The following is a 27797-nucleotide window of genomic DNA, read 5'->3' as shown; positions in this document are numbered from 1 at the left end:
ACTAAGGTGCTGGAGAGGCGGCTCAGTGGTCAGGAGGCATTTGCTGCTCTTGGGTTCGGTTTCATGCACCCTCACTGAGCCGCCTACAACCATCTATGACTCCAGTTCCAGGGGATCTGTCGCCCTCTTCTGGCCTCCATGGGTACTGCACACAAGGGGTGCACACACACGTGTTCAAACACAGAAAGAGCTTAGCGGGGCAGGTAACTCAGAATCATTAGGGTTGGGGGTGGGGACTGGGGGTTGAGATGCCTACCCTGCAAGAAGAGCTGCAAATATCAGCTCCAGAGCAAGTGTCCATCACTGGCCCTCTTTGACTCTTCCAGAAAGCCATGTCCTGCCACCACAGTCAGCTCGTCTGGTTCCGCCACCTCTACATCCTCTTCTCTAGGTACATGAGGATCAACACCCTGAACTTCCTCTGAAGCGTCGGAAGAGTTTTCAGATCTTCAGAACAAAAGGGGAAACCAGAAGTCCTGGGCGGGGCTCTGGGCCGACTTACCTCCTTGACGCAGGGAGACTCCAGCCGAGCAGCCACTGAGGAAAAAGGCCAGCCTGGTCTACATAGTGAGCTCCAGGACAACCAGAACTCACAAAGAAAGACCCTATCTAAATATATGTGTGTATATATATATATTCTGATAGTGAAATATTGAACCAATACAAAAAAGTTCTTTTGTATTAAAGTTAGGTATAGGTATAGTGGTACATGCCTCTAATCCCAGCATTCAGAAAGCAGACACAGGTGGATCTCTCTAAGTTAAGTTTGTGGCCAGCCTGGTCTACATAATGAGTTCCAGGACAGCCAGAGCTACATAATGAGACCCTTAAAAAAAATAACCTCAAATAAATAAATTATGGATATTTTAATAGAACAGATTGTGATAAAACTACTTTTAAATAAAGCAATATACCCACAAGTAAAAATCTATGTCACAAAATCAAGATAATGAATAAACAATTTTTTTAAAGATTTCTTTCTTTCTTTATTATTTATTTATACAGCATTCTGCCTACACACCAGAAGAAGGCACTAGATCTCATTATAGATGGTTATGAGCCACCATGTGGCTGCTGGGAATTGAACTCAGGACCTTTGGAAGAGCAGCCAGTGCTCTTAACCTCTGAGCCATCTCTCCAGCCCCATAAACAATTTTCTTAATTTGTTTGGGAAAAATATATGTTTCCATGCCCACGTGTGTAAACGGAGGGGTTCCCGTGCCTATGGAGCAGGTCCCAGAAGCAGCTTCCTTTTGTGCTGTGTTTTACACTGGTCCCTCTGCAAGGCTGACTAGCTGATAGAGGTTGAAAGGCTGCGAGTCCAGAACCAAGATCTCTTGGGGCATCCTTATACACCGTACTAGCCACTCCTTCCCCGCTTCTGGAAGTGACTAACATCATTGTGACCGTTAGGAATATAGGGTGCTTTCAGATAGCTCTAGGGGCCTGCAGCGGAGACGTCCCTGCTTTCCTGTGACCTGCCTTCCTGATGGTCCCACCTCCTATGGGGAAAGTGCCTGTGTATGACTTTCACTGTCCCGCTGCTATAAAGCCTCATGGAACCGGAATAACCTCAGTCTGTATCCTGGGTCATTGGTACATATTTCACTCCAGGATAAACTACCTCACAGCCCCATTGATGTGAGAACTGTTACTTTGACCGTTCCTTTTGAAATGTTTATGCTATACACACAGCACAATCTATGAAAATTATTTTCAAATCTTAGAGGTTAAAAAGATGAGCAGCATTACAGTGTTTCCGGGTAGCGACTTTTGAGAATTATTTTGTGCCTGTTTGTATTTGTTTGACTTTTGACTATACGGCTCATCAGTTAAGAGGTTGGGAATGGTAGCTCAGTTGGTAGAGTATTTCCCTGGGTTTGGTTTCCAGCACAGCATAAACGTGTGTGCCAGCACTCGGACCCTGGAGGCAGGAGGATCAGAAATCTAAAGTCATCTTCAACTACACAGCAAATTTGAAACCAGCCCAGGCTAAAGGAGACTCTCTTCAAAGTAAATACTATGTGAACACCTAGGGAGGAATTTCTAATGGCCTTTTTATTTGCCGATTGCCTAGTCGATGCTATTTCTTTACATGAGCATCTTCTGTGAGTCAGCGCTGCCCAGGCAGTCTCCATTCATGAGCCCCCTTCACCTGAGAGAGTTTTACACAATCCCAGATACACAGGTGTACAAATAAGTACATAAATACAGCATTTACTAATAATGATCATAAAAGAGCTAAAATAGTATGCCTTCAGGTGACAAAAATTCATTCTACTGGAGCTACTAATGATGCATCAGGGCCACACAACAGACTTGGGAACTGAACTGGGGCACGCCCCACCCACTCCCACCTCACCCACCTCCTACCCCAACCAAGCCAGAATGTTAGTTTTTAGGCTTGAAAACCGCAAACACGTGTGTCAAGTTACAGTTATATTTTCCCACCAGTCAGAATTTAGGGATAAGGGACTTCCTGAGGAGCGTGTCTTTGTGGTACACTTATCCTGTCCTCATTGGTTGGGTTATTCAACTGTGTCAGGGTGACGTGCCTAGCAGCCATGTCTCGATTGCCTACCAGGATATCAGCTACCCACATACATGTCTCTCTCTGCCAAGCACGATGTCAGTTAACCAGGGAGATCTTGGAAACTTAAACTTTCTTTGTCCCCTATTCAAAATAGCAGTTTTATTCAAAATGGCTTCAGTTTGGTTCCTTCTTTTGTTTGTTATTGTTTTTTTTTTCAAGACAGGGTCTCTCTGTGTAGCCCTTGCTATCCTGGATTCACTCTGTGTAGACCAGGCTGGCCTTAAACTCACAAAGCTCCTCCTGCCTCTGCCTCCCCAAGTGCTGGGATGACAGGTATGAGCCAGCATTTTTCAAAGACAATCGATATTTTGATTGTATAGTCATTAGTGACAGTGCCTAGTCCCATAGATATATAATACAAAACAGCAGAGACGTGTTTAAGAACATCTCAGAAACTGATGGAAATCCTGCCCTAATCCCAAGCCAAAAATGATTTCATGATTTTTTTTATGAAAGTCACCAAATCAAACAGCAATATAAACATTTTTTTTTTTTACATTTGTGTGTGTGTGTGTGTGTGTTTGTGTGTGGTATGGAGGTCAGAGGACAACCTTCAGGAGTTAGTTCTGTCCTTCCGCCGTGTAGGTTCCAGGGACAGGACCTTAACCCGCAGAGCCGTCTCGCTGTTAGATTCAAGCTTCGTGCTAACCGGGCCACATTTTGCAGTCTCATAGCTACGGACACTCACCCTTCATGAAGAAATTATTACAGTCAAACATTGTGGGCTGGAGAGACGCCTCAGCAGTTAAGAGCATTTGCTGCTCTTGCAGAGGCCTTGGACTTGGTTTCCAGCGCCCACACAGTGGCTTACAACTGCCTAAAACTGCCATTTTAAGGGAGTCGCTACCCCCTCTTGTCCTTTGTGGGCAGCAGACACATCTGTGGTGCAGATACATGAACGCAGGCAAAACAGCTTTCACCCTTCTCTATCCCAATCTCTTCCAACCCCCCAGCACTAGGTAAGTGAGAAGGAAGGTTAGCAGGGAGAGGGAGCATAGATCTCTTTTTAGACCACTTCCTGCTGATTAGGGCCATCAGGCTCCTTGGAGCAAGTCCAGTCTTCCTCATCTAGCAATCCAGCAATAGCCAACATAGCAGTGTGAGGGACAGCAAGGGGAGCAGCAGCCAGCACGGGCCCTCTCCATGCCCTTCCATTTATGCCCTCTCTAGAGTCCCCAGAATTATCTGTAGCTGACAAAAACTGTGCCTTTCCTAGGGCATGAGATGGTCACAGTTAACGGCTGTGGGCAATCCAAAGCAGCCCCATGCCCCAGTGCCTAGGATTAAAACAAAAAACATCTTCACATAACACAATCAGGTTTCTAAAGAGACCAGAATTCTCACTATTGTCGCCTGCTTAAACACTTAGGAAGACGAACACTCAAAGATGTCAGTCAGCTCCTGAGTCTGTGCTGTTGTCCCTGACGGCTCATTTCCTGCTCCCTGATTCAAATACAGACTTTGCTTTGCATGGACTCTTGTGTCTACTTGGGTTGTTTTGGATTTTTGGACCCTAACACAGAGAGGCTCTCACTATGCAGCTTTGGCTGGCTTGGAACTCTTATGTAGACCCAGCTGGCTTTGAATTCACAGAGATCCTCCTGCCTCAGCCTTCCAAGTGCTGGAATTTGATATATTCATGCTCAGTAGAAAAACGTTAAGTACTGGTTTTCCATAATGGAAGCACGACGTTTCTCCAAGGGTTGGACGGCATGAGGGCATACACAGTGGACAGTGCATGTCTTTGTGTTCAGAACGAGGTTGAAGAGGAGTTACACGACGAAGGCTGAACCAGAAACAGCCGTTATCCATTGGGTTTCTGAACGAATTCTGCTTACTGTGAGTTTTCATTTGCTGTGTCTTCAGAAGGCCACACACCCCCCCAGCCCCATGTCCACTCACATCCAGGGTGGACACCACAGCTTAGAGGCTGGACTCCAAAACGTCACAGCAGAGAGGACACAGCATGGGCAACACGGCCCTGAACCACACACTCCATTCTGGGTTCTGAAAAGCTCAGAAGCCAGTGTCTTCTTGATGCTCAGAGAGCAAAGGACAGGAAATGGAGGGAGGGTGGCTCTTGCGGCCCTCGGGGGCAGCCACAGATGTGGCCAAGTGCTGGCACCTTCTAGTGAAGTTAACCCTGGGGCAGCTTATGACAGGAGGAAAGTGCCTTACTACAAACTGTCCTAAGGCAGCTCTTTCTGCAGCCCCTTACTGGTGGCTGGAGATTTTAATTTCCTAGCACTGGGGAGGCAGAGGTAGGCAGGTATCTCTGAGTTCACATAGTTGAGTTCCAAGGACAGCTAGGACTACATAGAGAGACCCTGTACCCCAAAACAAAAGTCCTCCTCAGGGGTCCAAATAGCCAGTTGTCAGTCTATGCGGTAAACCAATCTAGGCAGCAGCCCCTGAGGCCTGGAACAGATGTCAAAATTCCAGGGGTTCCTTCAGGAAGACAACCAGGCTAGGAGGAGAGAAGGAGCCCCACCCCCACACAAAACAACAACAAAAAATATTCCAACCACTTTTCCCTTTAGCCACTACTCAAGAACACTCAGCTCTCAAAGAAGCAAGACCCAAGAGCCACCAGATAGAAAACAAATGGGGTCTCCTTACCTGAGGAGGCTCAAAAGGGTGGATTCCACTCTGGGAGGGGGTGGACCTCAGTAGAGGAACAAAGAGACTTTATAGTAATGAAAGCTCCAAAACTGGTTTCAACAGAGGGATGCTCCGAGCAGTGGCCAGATTAGAAATCTCCAATAGCATATGGCACAGTGGCGCACAACTTAAGCCCAGCTGGTTTGGTTCCTTTTTACATCAAACAAACAAAAAAGGAACAGATGGATGAATGGATGGATAGATGGATCTACAATAACAAGATCTATCTGAGAGGGTAAAGTGGGGAAAGCCGAAAAGCAGAAGTCATGTTGGAAGAGGTGAATGACATACAGTTGCCTTGGTGTCAGTGAAAACAGCCCCAGAAGGGGACGAGGCCCCTGGGAAGGGACAATAAAAGTAAATGTCCTTAATTGGAACAAGTCCATCAGAACTCATCAAATCTGAAGTCTAACTGGCATTTGCGACTTTGTGAGTTTTCTCTACCCCCTTTTTTCCACCCTTTCAACCCTGTAACACTAGATAAGAGAGAAAAAAGGATGTAGAGGAAAGGAAAGAGCCTGAATAAACTTAGGTGTCAGAAAGGGGCCATCTCATTGTTAGACTACTTCCTACTGGTTAGGGTCATCAAGTTCCTCAGGGGAAGTTTGTTTTTTACCATCAAGATATTTAACTTCTTGGGCTGGAGAGAGGACTCAGAGGTTAAGAACACTCGCTGTCCTTCCAAAGGTCCAGAGTTCAATTCCCACAACCACATGGTGGCTTATAACCATCTATAGTAAGATCTGGTGTGCAGCCAGAATGTAGTATAAATAATAAATAAAATCTTTTTTTTTTAAGATATCTAATTTATTCTTGTTGTTTCTTCTCTGACTACTTAAAAAACCAGGATTAGCAGAGCTAACAAACTGGGATTAGTGGAGCAAAGTGGCACACGCTTTTAATCTCAGCATTCAGGAGGCAGAGGCAGGCCGATCTATGTGAGTTTGAGGCCAGCCTGATCTACAAAGGGAATCCAGGATAGCCAAGGGCTACACAGAGAAAACCTGTATCAAAAAACAACAACAATAACAAAAAACCCTGCAACCAACAGCAACCAAGCAACCCACCATGCCTCTCTCGGGGCCCTAGCATTTATATATCCTCTGAAAGTCCCCAGTATCCTAAACATCACAGGATGGAAGAACCTATCTGCAGCTGGCAAAATCACGCCTCTGCTAGCGCAGGAGGAAAATCATAAGCAGCTGCTTTGAAGTCTCATTTCACCTTACCTGGGATTAAAACATATTATTACAATATTTTTGTGTTTTTTTAAAGAAACAAAAATTCCAGAATTCTCACTATACACAAGTATCTTTTATTTGTTAAAAAAAAAAAGTAAAAAAAAAAGTAAAAAATAAGGGCTGGAGAGATGGCTCAGTGGTTAAGAGCACTGGCTGCTCTTCCAAAAGCACCTGGGTTCAATTCCCAGCATCCACATGGCAGTGCGCAACTGTCTGTAACTCCAATTCTAGGGATTCTGACCCTTCAGACCAATGCACAGAGAATAAAATTAAATACATTTTTAAAAAAGGAAAAACCAAATAATAATAGTACCAAACAAATAAATCAATAGGCCAGTCTGGTCTACATAGTGAGTTCCGGGCGGGATAGGCAGAGTTGCATAAAAAGAGCCTGCAGGTGACCCTTAAAGCCACCCTGAGTTACACAGCAAGACCTTCTCTCTGAAAACCAAACCAAAACATAAACAGAGTCACATTTGCCTCCTTAAAACATTCAGCCTTTGAGTAGCAGCTGAGGCTGAACTGTGTGACACTCTAGAAAATGCCCTTTCCTGGGGTGGGAGCTAGGATTTGCAGAGCCCAAGCTGAAATCCAGTCAGCAGGTTGCCTTCCGGTCTGCGTCATTACTGCTCTGTAGTTGCTGTGACGGAGTGGGGGGGGCATTCTAAAGGTCTCTTCTGGAGCAGAGGCACCCCCAGGGAAGGGGGTAAAGTGCCACCATGTGGAGGGACAAATAACAGGGGTCAGTGGGGATTGTCAGAGGAGGGAGAGCATTGTGTCCAGATTCACAAGGGGAAACTTAAAAGCAGAACAGCTGGGCTGGAGCTCAGAGAAGTGGTTGCCCAGGATTCGCGGGGCCCTGGGTCTGATTTCAGTGCTGTGCAGTGTGGTGCTGCCGTATGCCTGGAATCGGGAGGTGAAGGCAGGAGATCAGAAGTTCAAGGCTGTGCTCTGCTACACAGAGCCCAAGGCTGCCCTGGACTACCCAAGAACACGTCTAGAAGTAAATAGCCTTCACAGCAAAAAAAACAAAAACAAACAAACAAAAAAAAAAAACAAAAAACAAAGGAGAAAAAGGAAACAAAATCTAAAATGGAAGACTGAAATAAATTTAATGGGAGTAACGCAGAGGAAATAAAGTCAGGTCTTAGTTACTTTCAAAATACACTAATGGAGTGAATTTCTCCACCAAAGCATACTGTATCTGTGACAAAGACTAAAAATAAAAGGGTGAACCATGCTCCAAATTCCAGGAAAACAAAAAGCATTAAGCTAGACAAAGATGTATATTTTTGTAACAGGTTCATATCACAAGATGTGCACAGAGATCACAGACTCCGAAACAAAACCTAGAGACAAGTATCTTCATTAAAAAAAAAAAAAAAAACAATAGTAAGGTAGGGCACGGTAACACATGCCCTTAATCCCAGCCCTGGGGAGAAGGAGGTCAGAGGCAGATGGAGCTCTGTGAGTTCAGGGCGGCCACAGTATGTAGAGAGACCATGGCTGAAAAGCAAAGCAAAGCAAAACAAGCAAATTGGCAACAACAGCCGGAAGCTCTCGCCTCCTCCAGAACCTGACAATCAGGCACGAGGAACACCAGCCCTGGGCTGGGGACGGCTCCTTGTTAAACGTGCCCACTGCTTCTGCAGGGGACCAGTGTGGCTCCCAGCACAGTGTCAGGCGGCTCACAAACAACTGCTCCAGGGGACCCCAGCCTCTGGAAGTCACATACACAACACCCCCCCCCCAGATACACACAGACACACATGCATGCAAAACACACACACAGATACACGGGCACACGGGCACATACACACACACACACACACACACACACACACACACACACACACACGCACGCAAACACACATGCATGCAAAACACACACAGATACATGGGCGGGCACACACACACACATGCACGCAAAACACACACACAGATACACGGGCAGGCACACACACACACACACACACATGCACGCAAAACACACACAGATACATGGGCAGGGAACACACACACACACATATGCACGCAAAACACACACACAGATACACAGGCACACGGGCACACGGGCACACACACACACACACACGCAAACACACATGCATGCAAAACACACACACAGATACATGGGCGGGCACACACACACACACACACACATATGCACGCAAAACACACACACAGATACACGGGCAGGCACACACACACACACAGATACACGGGCAGGCACACACACACACACAGAGACATGGATACACGCCCTGCACATGCACACGCTACACATTATTCAGAAATAAGTACGTATGTGGGTAGGTAATCTATAGTCTTTATATATATAAGTACGTATGTGGGTAGGTAATCTATAGTCTTTATATATATATAAGTACGTATGTGGGTAGGTAATCTATAGTCTTTATATATATAAGTACGTATGTGGGTAGGTAATCTATAGTCTTTATATATATAAGTACGTATGTGGGTAGGTAATCTATAGTCTTTATAACTTCTTTCTTTTAAAAAAAGATGAGGGGGCTGGAGAGATGGCTCAGTGGTTAAGAGCGCTGTCTGCTCTTCCAAGGACCTTGGGTTCAACTCCCAGCACCCACATGGCAGTTCACCACTGTCTGTAACTCCAGTTCCAAGGGATCTGATACCTCCACAGTAATAAACATAAAATAAAATTAAATGAAAATCTTAAAAAAAGGTGAAAAAAAATGTGGGGAAAACAAGTGAACTATAGAATTTGGTTCTAGAAAGTCAACACCATAAACCAGAAGAAAGACTTAGTTACAGATGAATATAACAGATACAACAACAACAAAATAGTAGAAAGGATAAGTTTTGAGAAATGACATAAAATAATCAGGAGTTAGGGGTTTAGCTCAGTGGTAGAGCACTTGCCTAGCAAGCACAAGGGCCTGAGTTCAGTCCTCAGCTCCAGAAAGAGAGAGAGAGGGAGAAAAATAGAATAAATCAGCATAAGGAAATACAAAATAAAAAAGGAAGCAGAATGGCTTCTGAGATAGAATAGGGAAGTCACCACTGGAAAGAAAGTGCTACAATCCCACGGCAACCAAGTGAGGAGCCTCGTGGAAACAGGCAATTTCCTCAGCCACTGTCGGAATACCACAAATCCCAGCCACGGCGTGACAAATAGGGCGCAAGCAACTCAGTTTCGTAGGTAAGGCTGCGATACCACATGGAAGTTCAGGGTCTGAACCTTTCAAAGCCTTGCTGGTGAGTGCCGTGGTTGTTTGAACGAAAATGCTCCCCCAAAGGCTTCAGAGGTTTGAATTTTTGATCCCAAGTTGGTAGAACTGTTTGGGAAGAATTAGGAGGTGTGGCTTATCTGGAGGCGGTGCCAGCCCCACCCCCATCCTGCCTGGTGCTAGTGGATCAGAATGTGAGCTCTTGACTGTCCCTGTCACCATGCCTTTGCTCCGCCTTCCGAAACCAAAAGCCCAGTTAAATACTTTTGTCTAAGTTTCTTAGTTGGGGTGTTTTGCCCACAGCAATAGAAGAGTAAGGAAGCCACGCAAACCTTCATGTCACCAGTGTCCTGATCCTGACTTCCTACGGCAGAGAGATGTTCAGCTTTAGAAGGAGCCATAAGAGACCTGTGCAGAGACTCAGAATCCACCACAAGGCTGGGATGCTGCTGAAGTGAGGAGAGGCCAAGAAAAAGGAGATACGTCAGGGCCCATATGGGCTTGAACCCCAGGCAGAGTGTTGACAAAGCATTTCTTCAACTGAAGAATTGGATTGTTCCTTTGTCCTCCGACACAAAAAAAATACTGTCATTAAACTGGGCACGCCCCAATGCCCCAACTCAACCATTTCCAGTTGAACGCCCTTACAACCCCACATTATAGAAAGAGCTTAAAGTGTGCCACCATTTCAAAACAAAGACTCGTCAGGGAGCTGGTGCCAGCTGACAGCAGGGGTATATCCAATGGCACAATGCTTTACTAAAGAGGTTTTGTTTGCGTGTTTGTTTTGGTTTTCTTTTGGTTTTTCAAGACGGTTTCTCTGTGCAGCTCTGGCTGTCCTGGAACTAATTCTATACACCAGGTTGCCTCAGACTAACAGTGATCCACCTGCCTCTGCCTTCCAAAGTGCTGGGATTAAAGACATGCTCCACTACTGCCCAGCTTGAGCTTTTTAGAAGTAAAATATACTCTAAAAAGGCAAAACAGTACAAACCCAATAATCATAAATTAGAAAGACAATTATAATAGGTTTACATGTATGTGCGTGTATGTGTGTGTGTGTGGTTTATTAGAATGGTTACAGGTTGTGGTCTGGCTAGTCCAACAATGGCTGCCTACAAACACGAAGGCCGAGAATCTGGTATTTGTTCAGTTCACCAAGCTGTGTGCTCTCTGATTTATGTTGGAACCCTGAAGGAACATGTTCTAATGACAGTGAACGAATACCTCAGCAGCAGGGTGGATGGACTTGCCCTCAAGCGTGAGGGCAAGCAGGCAAAAAGCAAGTTCCCTTCTTACATTTCTGTTCATATAAGCTGCCGCCAGAAGACCTGTCCCTGCTCGAGGGTAGGTCTTCCTACCTCAGATGATCCAATCAAGTAAATCTCGCACAGCAAGCAGCTGGTTCCAGACGCAGTCACGTTGCTAAGCAAGATCAGCACCCCACCTTTAGTCCCAAGTCCTAGGGTTAGGAGCAGGCAGATCTCTACATTCAAGGCCAGTTCCTGGGCAGCAAGGACTGCTGTTCACAAAAAGAAAGAACACAGGCTGGGCACAGTGAGCAAAGGTGCTTGCCACCAAGCCCGATGACCTAAATTCAACAACCAAACCCACAGGGGCAAAGGAGAGGACTGACTCAGCAAGCTGCCCTGTGCCCTCTGGAACACACACACACACATGCGTGCAGACACCCAGGACAAATAAAAATGTCTTTTAAGTAGATGAGAAGAAATTAAGGGGACAGATTTTGTTATTATTTATTTTTACTTTATGTACATAGGTGCTGTGCCTACACATATGCCTGTGTGAGGGTATCAGATCTCTGGAGTTACAGACAGTTGTGAGCCATCATGTGGGTGCTGGGAATTGAACCCAGGTCCTTTGGAAGAACAGGCAAGTGCTCTTAACCACTGAACAATCTCTCCAGCTCCCTAAGGTACAGATTCGAAAACACATTTTGTACACCAGCATTTTAAATCTATGAAGAGTGGATGGTTGTTAGTCAAGGGAAGTGTGGACAACCTGTCACCTATTTCGATGCTTTAGAAGTAAACTCCTCCCTGACACCTTTAACAAAATCTAGCAAGAGGGGGTGTGGAGGAGGGACACTGAAAAAAAAAAAAGCCAGAGACAGTGGTGGTGCACGCCTTTGATCCCAGCACTCAGGAGACAGAGGCAAGCAGATCTCTGTGAGTTCAAAGCCAGCCTGCTCTACAGAGTGAGTCCAGGACAGCAGAAGCTACACAGAGAAACCTTGTCTGGAAAACAAACAAGAAGTCTAGACCAAAGAGCTGTATGTTTGAAAAGTAAGAAACACAAAAACAAAATATGAAAGTAGAAGAAAGTACAGGTAGAGAGAGCCTTTGGTAAAACAGACAAACAAAACGAAACATTCCTGGGTCTGGAGGAAAGGCTCAGCAGCTGAAACTGCTTACTGACTTTGCCCCAGATCCTGGGTTTGAGTCCCAGCACACACAGGGTGGCTCAGAACCCTCTGCAACTCCAGTCCCTGGGGATTACCTACCCTCTTCTGACCTCTCAGACACTGCATGCAAGTAGGGGACATACAAACAGGCAAAACACTCATGCGAAATGAAATCTTAAAAAGAAATTAGAGTAGGGTGTGATGGCACAGGCCTTAATCCCAGCACTTGGGAGGCAGAGGCGGATAGAGCTCTGAATTTGAGGCCAGCCTGGTCTACAGAGCAAATTCCAGGACAGCCAGGGCCACACGGAGAAAGCCTGTTTTAAAAAAACGAAACAAAAGAAAATTTTAGAGCTACAGGGATGGCACAGCGGTTAAGAGTGCGGGCTGCTCCCACTAGAGGTCCCGAGTTCAGTTCCTATAGGTGTATTTATTTATGCTACTCTATTTGGGTTCTTATATCTACCACCCTTCTCCAATTTAACACTTCCAACACCCCAACACTAGGTAGGAGAGACAGGAGGTTAGTGGGGAGAGGGACTTTGAGATCTTTTTAGACCACTTCCTGCTGATTAGGGGCACTGAGTTCCTTGGGGACCAGTCTAGTCTTAGTCTCATCAGGATACCTCCAACTTCTCATCATATCTTTTCTCACAGTCATTTGACAAACTAACAGCAGCAGCAGCAAGAGCAGGAACCAGCAGGAGAAATAGCTGTGCCTTTTCTCTCGGGGCTCTAGGTCTTTTTATGCCCTCTTTAGAGTCCCCCAGAATTAAACTGTCTTCAGCTGGCAGAATCATGCCCCTGCCAGAGCAAGCACAGGGCAAATAGTCTGCTGCTGTGGACGATCTGAAGCAGCCCCATATCCCACACCTGGGACTGAAACCAAAACATGTTTATATAATAACATAATTGGGTTTTTTAAGACACCAAAATTCCCAGTACAACTATCTATAATGTGATCTGATGCCCTCTTCTGGCATCAAAATAGAACACTCATATACATAAAACAAATTAAAAAAAAAATCTTTTTTTAGAAAATTGCATTTAAAGATACATTTCTAATTAAAAAGATACATTTCTAATTAAAGATACATTTCTAATTAAAAAAAACAAACAAACAAACAAAAAACAAGAATGCCTGGGAATTTTGGTACTTTTTGTCTGTTTGTTTTTGAGACTGTCTTACGCTGTAGTCTGGGCTATCTGGAACTTGCTATTTAGATGGGCTGATATGGAGCTTGCCACAATCCTCCCGCCTCTACCTCCTGATTACAGGGATTACAAGCAACCATGGAGACTGGACTCTGAAAATCGAGTTTCTGTGGATTGTGTAGCCCCGGGACTATCTTTGACCAGGAATAACAATGTGGACCCCTCCCAGCATCCCACAAACCTGTCTTTATTTCCTTTCCCTAACTCTGTGGGGTGTAGTTAACCCTATATGGAGACCAGGGGACAACATTCTTCCAACCATGGTTTCCTGGGATCAGGCTCCCGGTCAGGCTTTGGGAGATTTTAGCCAGTGTGCTAAATTATGACGTTTTCTGATGAAACCTGTTTTGGTGACTTCCCCTGCACTGTTTTCATTGGTTCCTTGCCTCTCTCGCTGTTCCATCGGTAGCTCCCCTCAAACATCCCTTTCACTGTGAAGAACTGATATACTCAAGCTGGTCTTTGCTTCTTTGTGGGTTCTTTTTCCCACCCTTTATCCCCCACCCCAACCCCAGTTTTATCCCCTAACACTAGATCAGAGAGAAACAAGGATAGAGGGGCCAGAGGAATTAGGAAAATCTCTGAATCTAATTTCTTTCCTTTACTTTCTTCTTTGTACACAGCTAACAAACCGAAACCATGAGCCAGGCTCGGTGGCATATGCCTGTGATCCCAGTACTCAGGGAGGCAGAGGCAGGCAGATCTCTGTGAGTTCAAGGCCAGCCTGGCCTACAAAGCAAGTCCAGGACAGCCAAGGCTACACAGAAAAACCCTGTCTTAAAAAACAAAAACCACCTCCCTAAATGACCAACAACCACTGACACCTGTCAGGGCTCACATTTATATACGCTCTGAAATGTTCCCAGAATTCCAAACGTCACACAAGGGCAGAAACAATCTGCAGCTGGCAAAACCCCACCTCTGCTAGAGCACAGAATCATGGTGAGATGCTTCAGACAGTCGGAAGCTGCCCCATATCCCCACACCTGGGATTAAATGAGAACACATTCTCATGATATTTCTGTGTAGCCTTGGCTGCCCTGGACTTCCTTTGTAGACCAGGCTGGCCTGGAACCCACAGCGATCTGCCTGCCTCCCTAAGTGCTGGGATCAAAGGCATGCGCCAACCACTCCTGGCTACTTTAAAATTTTTGTAAAGTAGCTGACTTTGTCCTGTTCAAAGCTGTTTTCAGTTTCTCAATGCCTTTATAATAAAAGCCAAACTTCTGCTACTAAAACCTTAGCCAGTGAATGCCCAAGTCATCCTTGTTCTTTTTTCTTCTTTAGATGTATGTTTGTGGGTTATATGTTCTCACGTTCGGTTAAGATGCTACATTTTGTGTTTCACCTATCTTATCTCAAATAAATAGAACGTAAGTGTTAAGGGTGTGGCCTAGCATGCGTGTGGGCCTGGCTTCTAACTACAGCACGTGACAACAGAAAATCAACAGAGAAGCTGGTGGACAGGCCCAGGAGTACATGCTTATGACCTAGCACGCAGGAGGCTGAGGCACACCCGCTGAGTTGCAGGCCAGCCTGCGATACACGATGAAAGTATCAAGAAAGGCCGTGTAGACAGAGAGGGAGGAAAAAGACTGCCAAAAAAAGGACAAAAACGAACAAATACCTGAACAGGTAAGATATGAAGTAAACGCTCAAGCCCGGAGTGGCTTCTGCCGCAGCCTCCCCAGGGTTCCTGGACTGGCCCCACACATTCTGAGCACCTAGAGCCCACGCCTCCGTAACGCACACGGATGGTGGCCATTCAGTCTTCTGGTTATAAGTGCTGTCTGAACCTTATCTTTTCTTAGCTTGGCTGCAGGTGTCTTAATGGCGCCCGTTGTTTTAATCTGCTCTTAAGTGATAGGCCTCGGAGCCAAAAGTCAAAGTTCAAAGCACTGACGGAACCGTGGTAATAGTGTTAATGTCAGAAATGTTTATTTTCTAAAAGATCACACAAAAGTTGGAGGGAAGGGTAAAGGCCTATCGTCTTAATGAAACCTGGGCTACGGGCAGAGCTGCCTAAGGAAATGGTGGCTGGAGCGAACCGCGGGGACACGGAGTGGAGATGGCAGCCCGGGCCTGCACAGCGACACACACCACTCACACCACCCACAGGGCAGCTGCCCCGCTCCCGCCCTCTTGGGAGGAGGAAGCACGCGCTCACTCCTTAGACATGTTCTTGATGGTCTTGTGCTCCTTCATGGCTCTCTCCCAGTCGCTGCCATTGAACTCCTCAGTGACCACACTCCGCACAGTGCCTTCATCCAGGCAGTGGGGGGCAATTCCTAGGCGCAAGTGGAACAGAGACAGGGGTTCCACATGTGGGTAAGGCCAGAGAATGCGTCAGACAAGCCCTCACCCAAGTGCACCATCCTCCCACATGTATGCTACCCGAGTGGCAGCCTGTGAGGATGGCGTCCGCCCTGCTGACGTACTAAGCTTGGTGTGCCAAGGGCTAGGCCTACACCTTCAGCCTTCTGGCTTCCGGTCTTCACCTGCCACAAAAAGAGCAGATGTCCTCTGGGGTGGCCAATGCCGGGCAGCATTCAGAATGCCGGCCCGGGGCACAGCTCATGGCAGAACACTTGCCCACTATGCACAGGCCCTGTGCTCAGTCCAAACGGGTGGGGCAGGCGCCATGGCAAAGTACTAGGAAGGTTCAGGGCCTGGCAAGCTCTTGAGTGGCAGCCCGAAAAATTCTCAGACTTCTCCAGTTTATACGGAGCTTTTTAACTCTTTTTTGTTTTGTTTTGTTTTTTTTTTGAGACAGTGTAGCCTTGGCTGTCCTGGAGTTGCCATGTAGACCAGGCTGACCTGGAACTCAGAGATCCACCGGCCTCTGCTTCTCTGAGTGCTGGGATCATAGGTGTGCGCCACTGCACCTGGCTGACTTTATAGCTATTAAAACCTTTTCCTGATCAGGCACAGTAGCACATGCCTTAATCTCAACATGTAGGCCGCAGAAGCAGGAGGCCTGCCATGAGGCTAGCCTGGGCTACACAGTAAAAGACAGCGTCAAAAACAAGCACGAAACAACAAAAACAACAACAAAAACCCCTTTCTGTTTCAAGGTGACCAGCATTTGGTAGACCAGGAGCCAGCAGCAGCGGCTGAAGACACGGGATATAGGGACACTGGCATGGTGCCACACCTTTTCCTCTCTGCACTAGAGGACGGGGCTGGGCATAGTCACAGCTACCCCCATGCTCCAGGTAGGGCTATCTACCACACAGGAGCATATCCACCTCTCTTGGCTCTTGCTTACATTTTGGTTGTGAGCCTAGCCTTGAACGGCTGAACCATCTCTCCAGCCTTCTTTTGGCTCTAAGGGCTGGTTTCATCCACCACCCCACCTCCAGATCAAGCAGGACATGAAGAGGTCCCTCTTGCTTCTTTTTAAATTTATGTGTTTATTGTGTGTGGGGGGTGTTTTGCTTGCACATATGCCTCTGTACCGTGTATAAGTGTACATGCGGGCCTGGTGCCGTGGAGAACAGTAGAGGGTACTGAGCTCCTGAGACTACAGGCAACTATGAGCTGGAGACCAAGCCCAGGTCCTCTGCAAGATCAGCGGGAGATCTTACCCACTGAGCTGACTCTCCAGCCCCCCCTCCATGTCTGTGTTTTTGAGCCAGGGTCTCTAGCCCGTGCTAGCTTCGAAGTACAGCTGAGGATGACCTTGAGCTTCCAATCCTCCTGCCTTCACCGCTCAATGCTGGGATTGCACCACACCTGGTTTTCTTGTTTCTTTTTTTCATTTTTGTTTTGAGATAGGGTCCCACTATGTAGCCCTGGCTATGTAGAGCTGGCTGGCCTCGAACTCCAGCTGCCTCTGCCTCCGAAGTGCTAGGATCAAAGATGTTCACCGATAACTGCACCCACACCTGGCTCTGTCCTGGAAATCAATCTGTACTCCAGGCTGGCCTTGAACTCAGAGATCTGCCTGCCTCTGGAATGCTGGAGCTAAAGGCATGTGCTACCACCTGGCTTTTTTTTTTTTTTTTTTTTTTTTTTTTTTAGCAAACTAAATTAATTTTATCTATCTGTTTAGTGACAGGATGAGGATCATACACGCCAGGCAAATGCTCAGTGTACCACTGAGCTATAGCCATAGCCTTTAATTTTGTTTGCAAATAATATCAGCAACAGCCATCATTCCATCCTCTTCCCTCCCTTTACGCTGTCATCATTCCTGTGGTCTCCCTTGAACCCACAGGCTCATTTCCCACCTCTCTTTTTTTAATTGTGTTATTTCATGGGTTTAGGTGTTTAGCCTGAATATGTTTGTGTGCCACATGCACGCAGTGCCCACGGAGACAAGAGCAGGGTGTCGGGTCCCCAAGACTGGAGCTACAGGTAGAGATTGGGAATCGAACCCTGGTCCTCAGAAGAGCAGCCAGTGCTCTTAAGCACTGAGCCTCTGTCTTCTCTCTTCCCTGTAGGTCTCCCCACAGGCCTACAGTAGCAGTGATGGACACTTGACCAGAGCCCAGCAGAGGAACCTGTTCTTCCTACACATCAGGATGTCCAACCAGCACTCGGTTCCCAAGCACCCCAGGCTCCCCAGTTCTCAGGCGCTCCCTTCACTCACCAAAGCCTTCGGGATTGGAGCGTGGAGTATAGAAGCTCTGGACGCCGCATCGCTTACAAAAGGTGTGCTGGGCTTTGTGCGTGTTGAATGTGTATGTGGTTATGCTCTCAGCGCCCTGGAGAACAGAAGCAAATGGACAAAGTGAGCGTGTGACGCTATCAAGAATCAATCTTTTGAAAGCATTCTCTGGGTTATGGGGACAGCTCCCAGTTCCTAGAAAAGACTGAAAGCTCCTGGAAGATGGGGACCCATCTATACTCCCCAGACACAATTCACTCTGGAGCCTGCCTGACAGTCCATGCCAACTGCACACTGAACAGCCATGCTCCAGCCTTCACTGGGGGACACTCCAACACAATTCCTAAAAGAGTCAGGGAGTGCGGGTGCCCCCTGATGGACTGGCTCTCCATGTCTCCAAAAAGCATCGCTCAAGATCTTAAGGGCACTACTTAACTATACTTGAACTATTTATAAAGGGCAAACTGGGATAAAACCTTTGACATATGTCAGAGACAAACGGTTAGTTTTCATTTTCTTTTTTTTTAAGTATGGGAGGGCCCAGACCATTGTGGGTGGTACCACCCCTAGGCTGGTGGTCCTGGGTACTTTTTAATAATTTATTTAATTTTATATGCATTGGTGGTTTTGCCTGCACTCATGTCTGTGTGAGGGTATCAGATCCTCTGGGTCTAGAATTGCAGACAGTTGTGAGCTGCCATGTGGGTGCTGAGAATTGAACCCAGTTCCTCTGGAAGAGCATCCAATGCTTCCAGTCACTGAGCCATATGAATGACCAATATGAGTAACAAAAAAAATTGGCAAAGTGTGAATGGACAGTTGAGAGAATGAAAAGAACATATAAAATGGTGCTTACACTGATGACCTACAAAACATTTCTCATTACTTGGTGAAAAAGATAAAAAAAAAAAAATCACAAATGTGAGGCTGGAGAAAATGGCTCAGCATTTGGGAGCATTGGCTGCTCTTCCATATAACCCAGCATCCATATGACAGCTTATAGATGTCTGTGGCTCTAGTTTCAGGGGATCCAACGCCCTCACATAGACATACATGCAGGCAAAACACCAATCTTCTGCCCAGTCTTCCAGAGGCAGAAGCAGAAGCAGAAGAAATCAGCCTGTCTCAAAAAACAAAAATTATCAACTCAGAAAGTCAAGAAATAGGGAGGGACTCGTGAGATGGCTCAACAGGGAGAGATGCTTACCAAAGAAGCAATGACTTGGTCTCATCCCTAGGCACCCTGTACAGGTAGGAGGAGAGAGCCAGTTCCACAAAGCTGTCTTTTGGACCCCCGCATGTGTGTAGCGGCAATTCTGGAATTCTGGTTTCTTTAAACAACACAGAACTATTTTAAGAATATGTTTTTGTTTTAATTCCAGGTGTGGAAATGTAGGGCCACTTCACAGTGGCTGACTATGACTTGCCTTGTGTTCTGGTGGAGGTGTGATTTTCCCAGCTGCAGACAGTTTCGATGACTGTGTGACACTGGGAATTCTGGGGGCTTTTCAGAGGGTATATAAATGCTAGGGCCCCGAGAGGTTGTGGTAGGTCGTTGGTTGAAGTTTAAGTAGTCATGTGCAAAGAAGAAACAACAACGAGAAGAATTCACCTTCACCTCGTGGTGAAGAGCCAACTTGCCCCAGGGAACTGAACGCCTCTAATCAGCAGGTATTCTAACAATAACGCTCCGCTCCCTTTCCAACCCCTGACTTTATTCAGGGGTCTCTTTCCTTTCCTCTCTCTCCTTTTTACTCTCTTATCTGGTGTTAGGGGTTGAAAAGGAAGAAGAAAAGTGGTGGAGAAAGAACCCAAGAAGTAGGAAGAGTCTAGCTGTACATGTTGCTGTGCCATGTGTCTGCCAACTAGTAAAAACTCTAAGGAAGCCAGCTGGTGGCCGCGCACGCCTTTAGTCCCAGCGCTCAGGGAGGCAGAGGCAGGTGGATGTCTGTGAGGGCCAGCCTGCTCTACAGAGCAAGTTCTAGGATAGCCAGGACTATACAGAGAAACCTTGTCTAAAAAAAAAAAGAAAAGAAGAAAGAAAGAAAGAAAGAAAGAAAGAAAGAAAGAAAGGAAGAAAGAAACAGGAAAAAAACCCCACCAAAAACAACTAAGTCAGTTAGCACACATCTGTGGGCTAGGGACAGCGCTCAGTGTCAAAGCTATGCATAGTCATGGTCCTTGAGTTCAATCCCAGAACCTTAAAAAAAAAAAAAAAAAAAAAAAAAAAAAAAAAAGATTAGGAATAATGGCACAACTCTGTGATCCCAGCAGAGATAGGAGGTTTGGATAAGAGGACTATAAGTTTGAGGCTAGCCTAAACTACACACTGAAACACCATTTGTCTAAGAATAAAAAAGGATCTCAAAGCCCTTAAAATGTCCTAGGTTCTCTGTCCCTCGCACTGTACAGTCAGCAGGCTAAAAGGCTAAAAAGGCGGGGTAGGGGGCGTGGTTCTACCTGCCTGACTCTGCTCTTAAGTACTAACCTTGAGGAGTTTGAATCGAGACGCTGGAACAATGAAGTGTCTATTCTGCTTCTTCTTGCAAATGCTACAGCTACGGAGAGAGCAGAGAGCGGACTGTGAGTTACTACCTGCACTGTCTTCGAGCCCAGCCGGAGGCCTGCAGAACCAGCCGGCCCACTTCTCAGCACCATCCAGGGAAGGGGACTCAGGCAGCTGGACGGGCCACCTGCAGCCTCTGCTCTTCCTGGCAGTGAAGCCTGCTGGTGCCAGAGCCAGCAGGGGAGGCCACACAGCAGTCCTGGACCTCATTTTTGCTGCCCCCTCCCTGCCCTCCCAGCCATGAAGAGAAACAGTGGATACTCAGAAGATGAATCACAGACGCTGCTATGCTCTCCTGCCCCTGTGGATGAGCATGCCAGACCCCAGGAAAGAACCTCAGGTTTCCTTTAGCTCCACGTACAAAAACCAAGCTCCGAGCATCTTACTCAGAAAGACCAAACTGGAAATGGAGTCAAAATTTGTTCTTTGCAAGCCACCATCATGTTTTTTTATTTCTCTTCCTCAGGGGTAGTGAATCCGGGGATTCACTAATACTAAGAAGGCCTTCTATTACTCAGGCACACCTCAAGCCGTTCAGCCCATCTTTTAAAAGAAATTTAACCAAGTAGCCCGAGATGGCTCAGCAGTTAAGAGCCCTGACTGTTCCTGAAGAGGACCCCGGGTTGATGCCCAGTATCCACCTGGTAGTTGTTTGCAGTTCCAGGGCTCCAGACAACCATCCTCTTCTGAACCGGAGCACATGGCCCACAGACAAACATGCATGCAAAACAGCCGCACGCATAAAACAGGTAAGTTTAAACTTTAACTTGATTCTCTGAGATAGAGGCGTCATGTTAAAGTTTTAATGTTATTTTTTGAGGCAGCGTCCCACATATCCCCAGGCTGGCTTCACACTTGCTGTGGAGTTGAGAGCAGCCTTGAACGTCTTTGTTTGTGTGCTTATTTATTTTTCGAGAAGAGTCTCAGGTACACAAGCTGGCCACAAATACTATGCACAGCTGAGGACAACCTTGATTTTTTTTTTTAAATTATTTTATTTATTTTCTGTGCCATGGTGTTTCATGTGCATGTATACCTGTGTAACAGTGTCAGGTCCCCTGGAACTGGAGTTACAGGCAGTTGTGGGCTGGCTTAGTGAGTGCTGGGAATTGAACCCGGGTCCTCTGGAAGAGCAACTGGTGCTCTTAACAGCTGAGCCATCTCTCCAGCCCCAACCTTGAACTTCTAATCTTCCTGTCTCTACCTCCTCTGGGATTATAGGCATGTAATCATGCCTAGTTTACACAGTAGTGGGGATCAAAGTCAGGGCTTTGTACATGCTAGGCAAATGCTCTATACCCCAGCCCTAATTCATACTTTAAAGCATTCTGACATAGTATAGGATTCGCCAAAAAAACTATGTCATAATGCTTCCTTCCAAATCTGGATTCTACTAGTAGCCTAGCCAGTTATCCACTTGAGGAAATCCATAGTATTTATTATTCATATAAAATTCAGGGACCATTAGAGATACAAGAAATGGACCCTCTTAAGTAGTTAAGTACATGCCAACAGCCCATCCAGAGGGCAAAGCCTGTTGTTCCTGCTCTATTGCAATGCCAGAGAAGGTGCTGAGAAGCAGGCCTTCCACTGCTCTGCGTGATACCACAGGCCTCATGCCAAGAATAGAGAGAGTCAGTGCATGAAAAGCTCCCTTCCACATGTAAATATTTCCCACCCGGTTATTTCCAATAGACTAAGATGATTCTGCCCAAGGTGTGATTCACAGCATCCCGGCAGGGAGTTATAGCCAGCCTGATCCACCTCTTCTAATCACCCCCTAAATCAGTGCTATCAGTTGGAAGCATGAGGCTATAAGCCACAGCCCTGGAAACCCTGCTTTCTTTCACCTGAACTGTGCAATGATACAAACACACATAGGTACAGGCTCCTGAACATACAAACTATAGGTGTCACTCTGGCTAGCTCAGAAGGCTCAGCCTTCCTTCCCCTACCGTAAAGAAATCATCAGACTGGCGAGATGGCTTGGCAGGTCCCTACCACCAGCCTGATGACCAGCTAACGTGAGGACCAAGGAGAAAGAGCAGACTCCCTCCCTCCCTGTCCTCTGAAATAAGACATACACTAAAACTTTTAACTTTATTTTGTTCTTTGATAGAACAACTGGGTACGTTTCATGAAAGGGTTTTAATATTTTCACTGTGAACTGCCTTGAATTTTATGAGACTGCAAAATAAAACATATAATAAAATTTTCTAATTATCGCTAAAAATTTCAAGTCATACACAAGGCAAAGAGCAGAACAATGGGCCTTTATGTCCCCAGTACCTGACGAAACAGTTATCAGCTCATGGCCAACACTGTTTCATCTATTCCCTGACTCCCCAGATTGGTCTGAAACAGCCCTTTCGCTCTTCGAGTCCTCTAAGGCAATCTGGTAAGATAAGATACTCACTTGCAGTCAAAGATGTGTAAGTCTGCGGAAGCCCAAACTTCAAAACGAACTGCTCCACAGTGGCAGCCTCCCGTGTGCTTCACCAGGCCTTGGTACTCACTGAAAGAAACAAAAACCAGAGCATGAGAATTTCCAACGGGCAAGCAGCGGCTTTACGGCATGCTTCCTCCACGCTGTCTTTTTGTTCTTAAAAGAAAGCCAGGTTGGGACAAAAGTAAGTCTTTTTTTTTTTTTTTTTCATAGAACAACTGGGTGCATTTCCTAAAATAAAAGGGGTTCAGTATTTTCACTGTGAACTGTCCTGAATTTTATAGGACTGCAAAATAAAACATTCCCAGAATTCAGAAACTATAATAGGGGAGAAGCCTAGCTCACCTCCCCCAGAGGTTTTTATTTATGTGTCAACTGATTAGCTAAAAGAAAAAAAAAAAGAAAAGAAATTACAAGCTAAATACCAAGAAGAGACCTTACCAACCTTAAGCAGCCACCAAGCAAATGGCCCAGACAATTTAAACTTGACTATAATAAAGAAATGTCTATGAAAAAGTAAGACAGTTTGGCCAGTTGGGTCTAGTGATTCAGAAACTCCTTCCGAGTGGACAACAAAGGCTTTTCTAAACCCCGCCACTCTCCTCTAGTGCTTTGCTCACGTACATGCCTTTTCACACAACTGAATACAGTCTGAGAAAGCCCTATAACTGAACATTAAGACTGAATGGACATCATGAAGCCCCTTCCCCAAAAGGCTAAACATTCTTGCCAAAAATAAATGGATGTTTCACCGTGACTCCTGAACAATAAGTGCAGGGAAAACAGCTCACTGCTGTAGCTTCGGTTTGCCCTCCGTTGATGGCAAAGGCTGAACGCTCCCCCAGGTTCCCCTAACAAGTTAAGGTCTCAGTTTCTTCTTCCACATGCAAGGTTTGTTGTTTAAAAAAATTCCAAGCGTTACAATTAATAACTCATTGAGAGCCTCCTGCGATCATTCCAAGAGAGTTCCCATATTTGCTATACGTACCTCATTTTTTCCTATGCAATATTTCAACCAAATCGTTAATATAGATAACATACACTTTCTTTGCACAAAAGTGAGCTTAGCAGACATAAAAGAAAGTATAAGCAAGCATACAGTGAGTGAAACTCAACTTTTCATGCTAATATTTTTGGTATCTTTTTCTAAATATCAGTTTGTTTTAGGAGAAAATATTATCTCAAACTTTTGCTTTGTGTTTCTTAGGGTCAGGGCTTTTTTGTTTCCATTTGAGGAAAGGTGTCTGTGCAGCTTACACTGACCCCAAACTAACTATGGGGACAAGAATGGCCTTGAACCCTAGACCTACCTCCACCTTTCAAGCACTGGATTTACAGACGTGGACAGCTTTCTACATGGCTTGTTTCTATTTTCTTTTCCTTCTCTCTCTCCTTCTTCTGAGAAAGGGTCTGTCTCTAGCCCAAGCTGGCCTTGAAATCACTGTACTCCTCTGCCTCAGTCTCCTGACCACTAGGAATACAGGCATGTGCCACTGTCCCCAGCTCTACGGATCTTTATGTGGTATCACTGAAGACCTCCCAGGAGCTAGTACACAACAGGCACTGAACGAATGTTCTCTTTCATTTTTTAAGTTCCAAATTCTTTGTTCCAAATTTCAATGGAACAAAGGATATTCAAAAGGATAAAATTTAAAAACGAAGTACATAGAAAGCTAAACAATTAGTCCATTTCTGAGAGGATGCACCAAAACCAAGAGAACTTCTTCTGGAACGAAAACAAAAGAACATCTTGTTGTTTATTAAAAAAAAAAAAAAAAAAAAAAAAAAGTAGTTCAGATTGTTAAGCAACTGTTAGGCTAATGTTCGTTTTCTTCGTCTTTTATTGTTCTTTTCAGTTCATCTGCGAGTGGGAGCTGTATGACTAGGGTACTCGGTTTTTCCCCCCGAAGCACAATGGTTAAAGGGGGAAGGGGCTCACACCACCTTTGACAAAGAGGACGCATCTGGCCAGAGCAGTTACCCGCTCTTTCCCCAGCGACGGACCTCTGAGATGCTCCTCAGGCCACCTAGGAAGTTGTACGCGCTTCAGAAGTACAGCTGGGGGAGCAGAGAGTAAAGCCCGCCACCCCGGACCCCGGAGGAGAGCACAAAGTCTAGCCTAGCCTCGCGGTCCCCCGGTCGGCGACCGTCCGGGACTTGGCTCTGCGCGCGCTTCCCTCCGAGATCAATAACCCGCACCCTCCGCCCAGGCCGCCAAATCCCCCCACTTCGACCTTTCCTCCCGCCACCCCCCAAAAGCACGTGCGGATGCGGGGAAAGCAGTCCCGGGGTCCGGGGGTCCGGTGCCTTGTTCACCCGGAGAGGCCCTCCCGCGCTCGCAGCCCACACCGTCCCGAGCAGCCCGGGCTCCGCAGCCCGCGCGGGTCCCGCCGGCCGCGGCCCCCTCGCGGGCGCCGCCGCCCCCGCCACACTCACAAGGTGTCCAGCAGCAACTTGGCGGCGCCCTCGCAGCTGAGCCTCTGCCGCTTCTGGAACGCCTCCCAGCGCTCCCGCTGCTCCCCCAGGTCCAGCGCCGACCCCGAGGCGGCGGCGGCGTCCGGCGGCGGCGGCTCCTCGGCGGCCGCCTCCTGGGCCCGCGGCGGCGGCTTGGGCCGAGGCTTTGCTGGCGGCTTCGGGCTGGCCGCCCCGCCCCCGCCCCGGGCCCTCGTCCCGCTCCCCGAGCGCCGCGCGCGGCTCTCGCCGCCGGCCAGGCCCCCGGAGGACCCGGAGCGCCGCTGCTCCCGCGGCTCGGTGGCCACGGCGCTCCGAGTCCGCCGCATGACTCCCTCAGCCCGGCGCACAGGCCTGTCAGCTCTGCGCGCCCCCGCCGGCCGGTGCGCGTCCCCGCCTCCAGCAACCTGAATGCCCCGGGGGTGGTGGGAGGCGCTACGGGACGCGGGAGCTGGGGACCGGCCTGCCCGCAACCGGGGACGGTGGGGCGTGTGGCCTGGGGCGGACGGTCTAACAGGACCGCGCCTCCACCTGCGCTCCTAGGCAGCCCTTTGATCTGCGAGGGTGCTTCCGGTCTCCACTGACACCGGGACTTCTCACCACACGTTCGTGACTGGGGGCTTGGGTCAGGCCTCAGTTCCCAGCCACATCGGACGTGCCAAGGTTGGGTACTTAGTGGTCTCCAAGGTGGTGACACATCAGCCTTGCAGAAGCCACCATGACCTAACAGCAGTTAACCTGTGTACACGGTCGGGCAGCTGCTACTTGAAGCATAAATGACACCTGGCATCAATGAGCAACAGGTTTTTTGTAGAACCAGGAATAGGACCTAGAGCCTTGTGCAAGCAATCTACCACTGTGCCACATCCCCAGCCCCAGATTTTGTTTTCAATTTTAAGCAAATGAATGAAGCCAGGATTATATCCCATTCATACGCTTTTGTGGAATACAGTCTGAAGTTTAAAGACAAAAACAACACAAGAACTACCCACAGGGGCATCCCAGACAGTCTCCAAAGCCTCAAAAGTTGTTCTCATACTTTTAAAGAAACATTTTCTTTACTAGGCTATAGAATCCATTTATTTGTCTTTCCAGCAATGAAAATATTGATTATGGATTTTCCCAAGCATAATTTACACATCTGAAGTTGAATACAAAGTTCTCAATGCTTAAAACTTCCTAGATATATAACTTGCTGTTTCCTTTGAGTTAGTTTACATAGAGCAAAGCGCCCCTATCTTACATATACAGATTTGCATATACCGTCCTGGCACACTAGACTGTCTCCAAGAAGAACACAGATGTAACCACTATTTTGACTTTTTAATCACTGTAAGTTGTTTTTGCCAGTTTCATATATATATTTAGAAACAAGGTCTAAGAGTGTAGCCCTGGCTGGCCTGGAACGCACTATGCAGCCAGCTCATGCTGGTCTTGAACTCACTGAGATCTGCCGGCCTCTGCCTCGAGATACATAGTTCATTTTAAAGTCTTTATCCGGGAGGGAGGGACGTCAGTGCACTGGGACATGGAGACCAAAGGGCAACCTGCACCGTCAGTTCGTCCTACAACCAAATAGGCTGTCTGGTTTGGCCACAAGCACCTTTATGAACCTGCCATGGTTGTTTCACTATGTAGCCTAGGCTAGCCTCAGACTTACTTATGTAGCTAAGGCTGGCCTCAAACCTGTAGCAATCCCCCAGCCTCAAGTGCTGGAATTACAGGTGTGATCCACCATACTACTTCAGCCTATCTTTAAATGTCATTTCAAAAGTAGCATGTGCACTCTGATGAAGTTCAACTTGTGAATTCTTTTATCACACAGAACTCTGCCTACCTTGAAGGTCATGAACATTTTCTTTTCCTTTTTTCCCCCCAAGACAGGGTTTCTCCGTGTAGCTTTGGCTGTCCTAGACTGTCTTTATAGACCAGGCTGGCCTTGAATTTACAGGAATCTGCCTGCCTCTGCCTCCCTCCTGAGTGCTGGGATTAAAGGCCTGCGCCACCACACACAGCAAGAGTCCATTTTATTTTATTTTAAAGTCAGGTTTGTCTTCGGTTACTACTTGTAATAAACACAATGATCAAAAGAAACTTGGGGTGGAAAATGTTTATTTCATTTTACAGTTTACAGTCCATTATTGAAAAGAAGTCAGGGAAAGAATTCAAGGCAGGAACCTGCAATTAGGAACTGAAACACAGACAGTGGAGGAGAGACTCTCTCAAGCTGCTTTTTTCATATAACCCAGGACGACCGTCTACCAGGGGCCGCACTGCCCACATGGGCTGAGCCCTTTCATCAGTCATGAACAAAGAAACTGCTTGGCAGACTTACTGTCTTGGTTACCTTCCTATTGCTGCAATAAGACACAATA

At 46.8% G+C, this 27797-nt stretch overlaps 2 protein-coding genes and 1 long non-coding RNA gene across 9 annotated transcripts in view; 2 read left to right on the top strand and 1 right to left on the bottom strand.

Annotated features, from left to right (window-relative positions):
• The window catches only part of Pigl (phosphatidylinositol glycan anchor biosynthesis class L), a 59600-nt gene extending 58627 nt beyond the window's left edge, over positions 1 to 973 (top strand). For 3 of the 7 annotated variants that reach the window (XM_021639155.2, XM_021639153.2, XM_060363564.1), the window contains one exon: positions 392 to 973. In XM_021639155.2, the coding sequence (XP_021494830.1) occupies positions 392 to 541 (150 nt within the window). In that variant the 3' untranslated portion in view covers positions 542 to 973. Of the gene's footprint in view, positions 1 to 326 lie in introns of all 7 variants that reach the window. The other 4 variants (XM_021639157.2, XM_021639154.2, XM_021639159.2 and 1 more) reach the window with 3 other exon arrangements.
• Positions 974 to 15263: 14290 nt separating this feature from the next.
• Positions 15264 to 25936, bottom strand: Cenpv (centromere protein V). The gene is made up of 5 exons (XM_021639177.2): positions 25408 to 25936; positions 22942 to 23040; positions 20448 to 20517; positions 17942 to 18056; positions 15264 to 15635 (listed from the first exon to the last, which is right to left on the bottom strand). The coding sequence occupies exons 1-5, from the start codon at positions 25749 to 25751 to the stop codon at positions 15511 to 15513; spliced, it is 753 nt and encodes a 250-aa protein (XP_021494852.1). The 5' UTR covers positions 25752 to 25936; the 3' UTR covers positions 15264 to 15510.
• On the top strand, positions 19496 to 25414 carry LOC132646280 (uncharacterized). Its single transcript, XR_009584402.1, has 3 exons — positions 19496 to 19630; positions 20518 to 21274; positions 24828 to 25414. It is a non-coding gene; the product is annotated as an uncharacterized LOC132646280 (long non-coding RNA).
• Positions 25937 to 27797: the final 1861 nt, after the last annotated feature.

Source organism: Meriones unguiculatus, chromosome 11, assembly GCF_030254825.1.
Source record: "Meriones unguiculatus strain TT.TT164.6M chromosome 11, Bangor_MerUng_6.1, whole genome shotgun sequence".
NCBI lineage: Eukaryota > Metazoa > Chordata > Mammalia > Rodentia > Muridae > Meriones > Meriones unguiculatus.
The sequence above is the reverse complement of the archived record's forward strand: the minus strand, read 5'-3'. Positions and strand labels throughout refer to the sequence as shown.

What these genes read in the sequence shown, in the direction of transcription:
- Cenpv (XM_021639177.2), bottom strand. Translation starts at nt 25,751, where the DNA reads ATGCGGCGGACTCGGAGCGCCGTGGCCACCGAGCCGCGGGAGCAGCGG. An exon ending in AAGTTGCTGCTGGACACCTT is followed by an intron (nt 23,041 to 25,407) that starts GTGAGTGTGGCG and finishes TGTTTCTTTCAG; the next exon opens with TGAGTACCAAGGCCTGGTGA. An exon ending in CTCCAATCCCGAAGGCTTTG is followed by an intron (nt 15,636 to 17,941) that starts GTGAGTGAAGGG and finishes ACTTGCGCCTAG; the next exon opens with GAATTGCCCCCCACTGCCTG.